General features: G+C 38.9%; 1 protein-coding gene across 12 annotated transcripts in view; it reads right to left on the reverse strand.

The window, feature by feature from the left end:
* Positions 1-220: 220 nt before the first annotated feature.
* Positions 221-12,393, reverse strand: part of LOC145666975 (cilia- and flagella-associated protein 206) — a 224,542-nt gene continuing 212,369 nt past the window's right edge. For all 12 annotated transcript variants that reach the window (XM_081734636.1, XM_081734635.1, XM_081734630.1 and 9 more), the window contains 3 exons: positions 11,614-11,709; positions 7,898-8,033; positions 221-779 (listed from right to left, as the gene is read on the reverse strand). In XM_081734636.1, the coding sequence (XP_081590762.1) occupies positions 558-779; positions 7,898-8,033; positions 11,614-11,709 (454 nt within the window). In that variant the 3' untranslated portion in view covers positions 221-557. The remainder of the gene's footprint in view (positions 780-7,897; positions 8,034-11,613; positions 11,710-12,393) is intronic.

Consider the following 12,393-nt stretch of genomic DNA (forward strand, 5'->3'; position numbering starts at 1 on the left):
AAGCTTCTCACTTGTGGCAAATGACCTGCTAATAATGGCAGAATATCCATCATGATGACCATCTCGTCCTTAAATTCTGCATACCAACTGCAGTAGGGGGGTCGTTGGCTGCGCTGCTCCCTACTTAACGCCAAGAGATGTTGCTAGCGTGCAGGTAATTTGCTGACGAGCCTAAGATTTGGGAGAACAATGATATTGGAAAAAGAAATAACACCACCTCAACGATAGCTTACATTTCATTAAATACATTAAATTTCATACAAATTAGTTGGTATAAAGTGACTTCGCTGTGAGGCGTATTTGACTAGAGGCGTGACTTCCCTGAGAAACAACCAAATAAATGTTTTCTTTAAAAAACAAACAGAAAATAACAGTCTTTTAAAAGTACAATTTACATTGATTCAATATAAATAGCGTTATACTAATATTCGTGAGTAATTTTGACAAAAATTGTGTATATGTCAACAATCTACATATTTAAAATATGTCAACGAAAAATAGAATTTGCATATTAACATCATATAATTCCTTAACAACTTTGTACTTGATTTGCTCTCCTACTCGTCCACTGGTCGTGTGAGGTCTATCACATGTTGTATATTCTTCTTCAGTCCTCGGAGGCCGAAGATGAAAGTGGCGGGCTTGGGAACGTTAGAGTAGCCATCCTTCTTTGTCTGGGAGATCTGTACCTTCGGCAGATAGACTTGTGTATAGACTTCCGTTCGGCAGTGGCTCTTCTCCGTCTGGGTGCTGTGCGTCTGTCTTTGGCAGATGTCCGCCTGAAAAAAAAAACAATTGTTTCTTACAGATTAAATAATAAACGAGGTCTGGTCTGCTAATTCACATATTCGCTATCAGTAAATTCGTAATCTTCTGACCAGAGTATATAAATTAACATAAGGTGTAACAATTTTAAAAACTTAACGATATCTTTATCAGACATTAACTGGAAGAGATATTTTCATAACATTAAATTATTATTGTATTAATAATTTAATAATACAATAAATAATAAGTATTAATTATTTATGTAGTAGTTCCAGAGTTGAGATGGATGAAGTTACAGTAAATTAGTTTGCGAACCAACAATTTGATAATAAGGATGTTTTTCTGCACATTACTTACGAGTTATCAATTCCATAGGGGGAACTGCCGCTAAAAAAATATAATGTATTTTTAACACGGAGCTGAACTATATTTTTTTTATTGATATAAAACTTTTTATTTTATTTTATTTTATTTTTTTTTTTATTTATTTTGTTTTTTTTTTTTTTTTTTTTTTTACAAAATATTACAGACATATGAAGGGTAAGGAGAAAAAACAAGGAATATCCATGTGTATGCTTTAACGGGTGCTTTGCCTTATCTGTTGATGACTCTTGGTACTATTTGACTGTACATGCCACGCATGCGTAGATGTAGAAATGTCCAGGGACAAAATATTTGATTAACCGTATTCATTTTGTACGCGGTTTTCAATATTAAAACGTCATTTTCTCGTTTTGTGACTTCCCTTACCCTTCAATTCGACGTATCTATGATAATGAACAATGCATTATTTTGCATTGTTTTCTTCAAAGATCTAAATTTCGTTAAAATCCTGTAAGAACTCACTCAAATGATTTTCAAAATTTGAAATTAACAGCGTGATCTGTAGATGAATTATACCATCTTTTCAATATGTATATGTCCGTTTCAGATACATACGAGTTGTCATAGACTTTGCAATAAAGATTGTGTTGATATTTTGACCCACCGCTATTTTGCACAGGCTTATTGTAGAGATCCGCGAATTGATTTATCTTCTTTTATTTAACACCAACTTTCATACGATATGCAAGTAGACACCCCTTTCCATTTAAAAATTTTGAGTTGGACCCCCTGGGACAATTTATTTTACTTTGATACGTTATACTTTTGAAATGATGAAAGACATGTTTCTCTGTTTTCATATTTGTCCCACCGTTTCAGATTTTTCGGGGTTGCAACGGATTTTAAGATACGCTTAAAGGTGTTAATAGAAATGAGTAACGTGCTGCCCTCAAGCGGAATGCTTGAGACCTCCCCAATTTTGGTAACTGCTTTTGATCTTACCTTGACCCAAGCTTTCAGGAAATATATACATCACCCCCACTCTGTGGGTTCAGGTTCAAGTACATTCCGTGTTAGAAAAGTAATCTCAAATGTAGGATCTAAATAAATATAAATATTCTAACTTTGAGGTCATTTTACTCGTGATCCCATGGACAAGTGTTTGAAAATACAAGGTTCATTCAATAAATAACCGGAAACGTTGTATAAAAAGTACGAAACTTCGACAAAGTTTGTGCTTTTTTGGGGTGGTGTCCTAGAATTATTATCAGATGGGTCTGGCATGCCTGCCTCGCGAACGGGCTGCTGGGAATCAGTGAAACAAGATGGCGATACCCTTGCAGATTTGCGCCAACGTGGAGTAATGGAGTGTCATTACGAGGGTCATTTAACTCAAAGTGGCAACATAGTTGTGAAATGGAATGTAGTGAATCACTCACCTCAAGAAGCTTACAGTCCTTCGATGTAGTCTCCGCCAGCCTATTGAACCCTTCGCCAGATGTCTGGTAACCGTTGAATACCTGTCAAACCCTCACTTTGTGAGAGTGTGTTGACAGTGCGCCCTAAGGCACGAACAATTCTGGAAATGTCTCTGAAATGTTTGCCCCTGAGAGGTTTTTTTTCATTTTTGGGAGAAGATCAAAATCGCAGGGGCTCATATCTGGCGAGTATGCCGGGTGCTTCAGAACTTCCCAACCCCATCGTCGTAACAGAGTCTGTACTGGATTGGCTGTATGGCATCTGGCATTATCGTGTAGGAGAATTGGTCCAGACTCCAGAAGGTGTGGACGTTTGCGCCGCAATGCTGGTAGCAAATGGTGACTGAGGTATGAAGCATAGTATGCAGCATTGACGGTAACGCCCGGTGGAACTTGATGTGACAGGATAATGCTTTCGTGGTCGTATGACATTATCATCATCGTCATCATCTTCTTCTTCACGTTTGCAGGCTCTTGCCTAAGCTTTTTCGGTCGTGGAGATTCTGGGTGGCACCATTCACTCGACTGGCGTTTCAATTTAGGCTCGTAGTATCTTCCCCACGTTTCGTCACTTACAATAATGCGGTGCAAGACGTCATCATCTTCCTCATTGTAACGTTGAAGGTGTAGGCGTGCACATTCCCACCTATGCCACTTTTGAACCTCAGTCAGAGCATGGGGGTACCCATCTGGCTGCAATTTTCCTCATGCCAAGATCTTGCGTTAGCATGCGGAACACTGATCCGGAAGAAATGTTCAGCTCCTGCGCCAATTCACTACAAGTCCAGAGCCGATCACCGTCAAGCAGTGTCCGTAGTCTTGCAAGATGAATTTCGTCCGTAGCCGTTCGCATATGCCCTCTACCGTGCATTTTGTCTGTTGACTGTCGTCCCGCCTGCAATCCATCTCGCCACTGTCCGATACGGTACAGCAGCTTCGCCACAGGCCTCTACTAATTCTCTGTGAATCGTCCTAGCATTTCACCCTCGTGCCACCTGGAATTTCATAAACACACGCTGTTCTGCACGCGTGAACATTGCGTTAGGGCGGTATTTCACACAACAATCACTTTAACAATGTCTACTCGCCACACACACACACACCGTAATATGGGACCGCAGCAGAGTTGAACTGACTCATACACATCCACGAAACACACTACGTTCGTCATTGGTCTCCTGGCCATACGACACTCCAATCGTAGCAGTGTTGCCAGTTCGAGTTAAATGACACTCGTAGATTTCTGTTAGCTGAAAGGTTTTAACCAATCGAAATTCACCGTTGAATGGCAGTACAATATGGTGAAAGTTGCTTTGCTGCAATATCACTCACCGTAATACGCCTGCTATATGCAGTATCAACTCTCGCAATGTTGTTCTCCGTGACTGCACAGACAGAGCGTCCTGGGCGTGGTGAATCTTCAACACTTGTTACACCCCGTTCGAACTTATCTACCCTCTTATGTTCGACTCAAACAACTTTCACCATATTGCACTGCCGTCCGACGGTGAATTTCGATTGGTTTCAATCCTTCAGTTAACACAAATCTAATGACACTCCGATGCTCCACTTAGATGTAAACCTGCAAGGATACCTCTTTCTTGTTTCACCGATTCCCAGCATCCAGTTCACAAGGCAGGGCTCATCTGATAACAGTTCTAGGACACCACAAAAAATGACAAAGCAGCACGAAGTTTTGTACTTTCATACAACTTTTCCGGTTATTTATTGAATGGACCTTGTAATTCCTTTGGGCTTAACATCTTCAAAATCGTATTTAAAAAAAAAAAAAAAATAAAAAAAACGCAATTAGAAATTTACCCAAGCGTGGGTACTCTTTACTAGTGGCATAATCATCAGTACTTTAGTGGTGATCCATCAAATAGCTCTTTTTTAAATCTTGTGGACAGATGGAGGCAGTTTTGGCAAACCAAACTCTTTAAAAGCTGACCCCTTTCTGCTGCAATTGTCTCCAAAGCACTACTTGCTTATTTTAACAATTAAATGAGATTTGTTTCGAACATTCGTAAGTGAAATCAGAGTCATTTCGTACAGTCCTTAATCCAACTAACCAGTAAGGAATATTTAGTGTTAATTACTTACGGACTCAACGTGCAATTTCTCAGTTCATTTCGTTTTTAACTGCTAAAGCAAATAATGACAACTTCCACCAAATACGTTAGGTCGCCAGCTGCGGAAGGACCCGTGAGGCATCTCGTACTTTTACAGCATAGTGTGGAAGTCTAAAAAATGCCTTTGTACTACAGAAAAAAAAGTCATTTTATGGGAATTATGTAATGCATGCACACATTTATTCAGGATGCGAATTAGGCGATCTTTCCAGGGGAGGATAAAGTAAGTGAAACACCTCGTTTAAACCAACTTGATATAATCGTGCCAACTCTGCATACAACGATTAAACAAAACACACTTGACTTCGGTTTGAAGGAAAAGTACAGCAGTATTATACCATTCTTATCCTAACCTACAGCAGCAGCAGATCTCACTATTTCTTTTTCAAAAAACACACGAACACTTAACCTAACCTTCCCTCCTGCTAGCTTTTACACAAGTATAAAGGTAACCAAGAAAGTTCTGTCGCTTTTTGTGGAGGTCTGTGTTCCATTGGCCCTCACACCGTGAGTTGAATTCGAATGGAGATAAGGCGAAGGTCAGTTGTTGGTGTGGGTATATCCAACATATTACCTAATTGTGGCAGTTCAGTTACACCGCGTAAGGACAGAGTGAACATGGGACCTCCTACAGAGTGCCATAAGGGCCTGTATGCTGTACGAGTTCAAACTGGGGTCACACGCCGCTGCAGCGAGACGTAAGTTATAAAAGAACTTTAGTGAGAATATCGTGACTACGCGGACAGTACAGCGGCGTTTACGGACGGTGACGAGACACTTGAAAACGCACCACTAACCGGACGACTAACATATGTCCAAAATGAAGATCTTCAGGCAGCAATTGTGGCGAGCAGTGGCCACAGTGGCCAGACCTGTCAGGAACTGGGGCTATAATTCAGTGTGAGTGGAGAGATCATTCGGCAGCACCTCCATCAACTTAGGAAGCAGTACAAGTTGGGTCGATGGGTTCCACATGATTTGAATCCGGGCCAAGGCAACGCGAGCAGACACCTGTGTTTCTTTGCTGTCTCGTTTGAGGAAGGAGCCATTTCTGGACAGGATGTTGACATGTGATGAGAAGTGGATCCTGTACGAAGCTCCACGGCACCGTAATCATTGATTAGCATCCCATGAACTGGTTCCAAAACAGCCGAAACCAGCACAGCATCAGAAGAAGATTATTCTGTATGTTTGATGGACTCCTCGTGGCATCGTGCATCGGGATTTGCTACCAGCTGGTCAGAGCATCAATGCAACTGTGTACTGTCAGCAGCTGAGTCGTGTTCAAGAAAAACTCAAAACTCTGGGGCTAGCACTTCTGAATCGCAAAGGGGTTCTCCTGTTTCAGGACAACTCTAAGCCCCACGTGGCTAGGATGACCTGGGACACCCATTCTACGCTTTGAATGGGTAACACTATTGAATCTGCCATACTCCGCGGACATTGCACCATCCGATTATAACCTGTTCCATTCCTTGGACAATCACCTTAGAGGACACCAGTTCAAATCCCTAGTAGAGGTGCAAAATGCACTTGATACCTCCTTCGCTTCACAGCCCACCAAGTTCTAACTCGATGGAATCTATGCCCTTCCAGAACGTTGGCAGAAGGTCGTCGATGCTGATGGAGACTATTTTTGATCTTCCAGGTACGTCTTAGGTGACATATCGATGTTCGAAAGTTGTGGGGGAAAAAGCGACAGAATTTTCTTGGTTACCTTTTTATATGAGTAACTTACTTAACCAATCCCCTTCTGCTGTTATATGTACACAATAGGGCAGATAGAATAAAAAGAAAGGTCCTGTACAGAGTATTCATATATATTCAAACTACCATATGCCATATAACATGAGATACATGTTAACGTAATGAAAATAAATTTCGTTGCTCACCCTTGTTCCACAATCAGTACAGATTCACGTCTAATTAAGATGAACCGTTCCTTGATGAAACAATCTTTTCTCCTTATTTCCTACAACACTTACACTATGTACAAGTATTTGTATAAAATTTGGTCAATGAAGCATAACAAAACACAATCCTTAATGAAAATGAAACAGTTCCTCAGTGAAACTAATTTGTTTTCTCTTTTTCATTCGGAGTACTACTTTTACGCCCTCTCGGATTATCAAGAGCACTATGACGTCCTTCTTTTAACTACAGTTCAGCATATTTCCTTATTTACGTTTAGCACATTATATTGAAGAATTTGAATGATGTAAGAAATATAACTTGGGGCAGGAGGGAAAAATAGCATCCCCCTGGGAATTTTTTTCCTTCCTTCCAGCCAGGGATAAAAGCTTTCCAGAGGGGGACTTTCCCACCATCCCTGGCCGTAATTCGCACCCTGCATTTATTTTTCGGGACTTAGTAAAATGTTTAAAATATAGTATCTTTACCTCAAATCTAAATTTTTAGATACTGAATTCTACAAGAGTGATTCAGAAAGTAATGCCTCCAAGGTGAAATTTTTATTTGTGTTCGACAGATAGCACCGATACAGATATTAGTGGAAAGCTTGCAATGTCAACTACAAATGGTGGCATCATTTCTCAACATGGTCCTCATTACGGGCAACACACTTGCGCCAATGTGAAACAAGGTTTTTCATGCCGTCGGCGAAGAATTGTGGTGGCTGCTAGCGATACCATTGCCGAACTGCTGCTTCTACCTCCCCGTCACAACTGTAGCGTTCGCCCTTAAGGTGATTTTTAAGTTTGAGATAGAGTCAAAGTCGCAGAGCACAAGATCCGGACTATACGCAGGATGAGGCAGAATGTCAAAAAAGCTTTGCCAGCAGATGGGACAATTTTGAAATCTTTTGGCGGAGAAGACGTGTGGCGGTACTACATCGACTGATGCTTCGTTTCCCAGTCATAAGGATGTATCAACGACTCGTCGCGAGTGCTGAATGTTCCTGGGCGCACAACCTTCCGCAATCAGAAATTCAATGACAGCCTGTTGTTTCAACCGACGTCACCACTGGATGCTATGGATTGCTCCATTATTCTGGAATGAGAAGAGAAAGGGAAGTGAAAGAAGTGACATTCTATAGCTTAAACATCAGTGCATTATTGATAAATAGTTCAGAATGTTTACAGTACTATTAGTCAAGTAGTGAGCTTGGAGGCATTACTTTCTGAATCACCCTCGTATGAACACACACACTCCTTAACGATCATGAACTGAACTTACCAACTGGAGTGCTTTTCTGCGTAATTCCCACTCATTCCACGTGTATTTAGGATCGATATAAGAAGGAATTGGATGGAGCTCTGTTTGCACTTCACGATCTTGTTTGATGATGATGTCCTGTTTCCTGCTGTGGACCCTGAAATATTGCACAAATAACAAACTGGAGCTCCAAAACTGATAGTTGACAAATATTTTTAATGAAATACTGAGATATTAAAGAACTCACCTTGCATTCTTTGCTACTGCATTTTTTAAAACTCCGTAATCTTTTATATTTGAGCCCGTGTTGGGGCCTTGGAGATGATAATTCCTACCGCAAAGTAGAATAAATTATAGTGGGACCTTGATAAGCCGAAGTTGAAGGGAAAATAACAATTCGAGTTATCAAGATGACCACAACAAATACTTGAGATACCGAGATTTCGTATTCCTTATGAAATGTGACTATATAACCTTTATAAGAAGTTTTATGTATTCAACCTCTATAACTCGAAGTTGTGAAAGTATCTTAAATTAAATAAGATAAAAATAAAATACTAGACATGAATAAAGCACAATTCCAGTACACATTAGCAACAATGACAGTTACATAAAATCATAGAGTTATAGCTTCGAGTTATCGAGGTCACATCACGAGAAATTTGACTTACAGAGGTAAACTTTGACTTGTAGAGGTTCGCAGATATGAAAGTTCGAGTTACCGAAAATTTTAAATATAATTATGGAACCCTTAAAATTTAACTTTTGAGACTGTAATTTATAAACATTCGACTTTTAGAGGATAGTTTAACATTGAGCGTTATGGAGAGTTCAATGGAAAGTGAAAAAATTCGAGTTTTCAAAGAATTCGAGTTATCGTGTTCCAACTGTACTTTGGTGTGTTTTGGTGTGTTTGACCCTATAATAAAGAAAAAAGAAACTCCCCAAGTATTCAGAAAGTACTAAAACATGTTTTAACACTTGATGGTTCGACTTTGGCCCATTCACTTACAAGAGATAACGGACACAGAATATTGGTAATGTGTATATAGGCAAGGGACGATTAGACATTAAAACAAAAATACTAACATGTACTTAATAAATACGCTTATGCACATATTTAAAGAAACTGCATACATAGATACATGTCCTGCAAAATATAGATGTAAGGAAACATCTGAGGAAATCTAAGTGTGTAAGAGTACATGTTTCACAATGTAAATTACTAAATTATAACAAGTACAAAAGATTTTATTGACATTTTTTTGTTGAATGGAACCATGGTCTTAAATTCTCCATTGATATCTTCAAAATTCATGTCCATAGAAATTGAAAATCTTTAAGTTTTACGTCCCACGTTTATGCCGGCTAGGCTAAAAGGAGGCGATGATGAGAAATGAATGAAATGATGGAATGAAAAAAGTAGGAGGAAAAGGGAGAACCCCGAGGAAACCCATGCACCACAAAGCTCACTTGGCTCGGGCTGAGATCGAACCAAGGACTCTATGCACCAGAGGTGAACGCTCTACCACTGAGCCACCGCAGCCCCTTTATAGAAACTGACTTTTCAACAGGGAGCAACATAATGGAATAACATGAACCAAACACATAAAAGAATAGACACTCAAACCTGAATGAGTTGTAAGAAAAAAAAGAAAAAAAAAAGACTGGACTTAATGCGAATGCAGTTGCTCGCACTGTATGGCCGGCTACGCTTACAAGTAGTTAAGGTAGTCTTCGTAGAAAGATCTATCTTATTATGAAACTAATTCACTTCTCACTAATAGCTCTCACTGTTGGCAACTTTGTCCCTTAAAATGATGAGTTCTGTGTTATTTTAGGCACAAAAAAAAGTTTGTTGGATAATAAAATGATTTTTGTGTCTGCAGTCCTAAAGGGAGCCGAAATATAGAAGATTCTTATGGAATTTTAAGAAATAAAACAACAACAAATGCAAGGTAAGTTCTTTTCTACGTTAAATATACATCCTAGAGCATTTACCAATTATTATTAAAATGTTGGCCTTTCTATTAGGGAGAAAAGTTCACACTCTTTGTTCGACCAAGTTTTTCATGAATATTTCCTTGCGATTAATACTACTGTCCTTTAGCCCACAGAACCTGTCAAACTAAAGATATATTTAAATATAGGAGTGCCGTGCCGTGGAAAATCAGTGCTCGGGGCGAGAATATACGATGAAGCCATCGTACGTGTGAGTGAGGTCGACAGATCGGCCGCGAAGCCCCACCATGGTTGGCGCGAAGCGTAAGAAAATTTTCAAAAATAAACCCTGATTTTCCTCGATTTTGAACACTTTCTATTACTTTTTTCCATCCATTATATACATATATCTTTTCATTTTTCCTCCAGAATTTTGCGGCTCTTACTTCGGCGCCCGGGACCCAAAAGGCATGACACTGGAATACAGTGAACCCACGGTTCGCTAACAAATCGGTTTATGAGTAAGTTTTCTAAACAATTTTTCCCTCGAGTCATGAATGATATTTCCGGGTACGAACGCATAACACGCCTGTACCCATAATCCCACGCGCTCAATAATGCTTTCGTGCGTTTTCGTAAATTATTTACGTTTTGTTTCTTTTGGTTCTTTTTTGTGTTATTTTAGCCGTCATTGTGACTAACGAAAGACAATTATGGCTAATTAAACATAATTTTATTCGTGGGACTTAATACAGTAGTGTCAGGACGTCCGTTACTCCGCACGATAACTTCTGAACGAAAGTGAATTTTTGAATTCTGTTTTTTTTTTTTTTTTTTTTCAATACATAGCTAGAACGATTATCTGGGTCGAGTTCGTGAATGGAGTCAATCTGTTAACATCTTCACTGGTAACCGGTAGATATCCATATCTCATTTCCTATTATTGGAACAAAGGTAATAGAAATTTCACATCTCGCCGTTAATGATAGTAAACATTCTCCAGCGTGCTGACATCTACTGGACGAAACTGAAACTTTAGGTGCGTGATCCATTTCACTGTCTACCACAATTTATTTTCATTTTCTACTCTGCATCACCGAAAACAGTTAACAATGTAATATTTAGTCAAAAAGTTCCCGGAATTCTGTTGTAGCTCTTTATTACCACGATTTAAGTACACACTTATTTAATCGCCTTCAAAGTTGGCACTTTCGTAACACACACACACACAGTTGCTCCTCCGCTCCTGTGATTGGTGGAAACACCGACGAAAGGCCTCTTTTGGTATCTTCCGAAGTTCAGCCGTCAAGTTAGTTTTGACGTTGGCGAAACAGAAAAGGCCCATTTTTAGCTTTGGAAAGAGTCAAACATCCGATGGTGCTAAACTCTTTTTAAGACTATCAAAGTCTATGAAGGAGATTTTCCCCAATTTGCACATGAACTTGACGTTTGTGCGTTGCTCGATCTGTGACATTATGCCAACTGATCACACACTACTCCGTTCAGCTACGTTACTCATACACTGCCTGTTATGACCTGTTCACACTTGTCAAATTCATAATTAGGCAACATAAGGACAGTACTGTACCAGATACATTCAGACTGCATCACAAATTCCAAAACTACACCACCATTCCGGGAACTTTTTGTCTGGCCCTCGGAAAAATTCATAACCCGAGGGTCCACTACATTGTATATTTTTGTCATATTAATATATTATTTCCATGCCGAAAATACTTTCTATGTTGTCATTCTAATAAATAAATAAATAAATAAATAAAATAAAAACTACTCACGCTACAGGCCCAAGTCTTGCCAACTCCTCCTCCAGCTGAAAGAGGGCGATGAGAGCTGGCATCCTTCGTATAGCATCGTATGCCATCAACATGTTGCTGAAAACAAAGCAAGCGACCTTATAGTAACACTACATATTATATATCAAATTTAAATACGATATAAATGATTTAAAATTAATTGTTTTTCACTTTAAGTCCTAATTAGTTGATTGTGATTGACGTTCTTATAGATAGATATTACTCTTCGTAATTAATAAAAGTTATCTGAAAAGTATTCTTAACGTGAGGCTATCATAAAATCTGTAGCTATCAGGAACTATAATTACTAATTGATATCACGGGATACACATCTATTAGCAGTATTTAAAAAAAAAAAAAAAAAAAAAATCTTAAATATCTAAAAAAAAAAAAAAAAAAAAAAGTCTACGAAAGTTTCGAGGCACTCCTCACTTATTCCTCAGTACATTTAAAGATAATTAGTTGTCATATCAAAGACACTATGTATGAAATTAGAAAGAGAAGGAAATCTTACTTTCGAACTTTGTTAGGATATTTTTATTGGACAGGTACTACTTAAATAAACTTTACACACTTGCTAGTAATCACCAATGATTGTGAAAACTAATTCCACACTACTTCAAACCTTTAATGTATCAATATATCTCTGGGTACATTAACATACACTATTGCAACCATAAAGGTTCAGAGATCAGTACACTTCCACAACTTTATCTTGTCTTCCTTTTACATATCCAGTTACTCTAACTGCCTCCTTTATAC

The sequence above is a fragment of the Thermobia domestica genome, chromosome 12, assembly GCF_964235325.1.
Source record: "Thermobia domestica chromosome 12, izTheDome1.hap1.1, whole genome shotgun sequence".
Lineage (NCBI taxonomy): Eukaryota > Metazoa > Arthropoda > Insecta > Zygentoma > Lepismatidae > Thermobia > Thermobia domestica.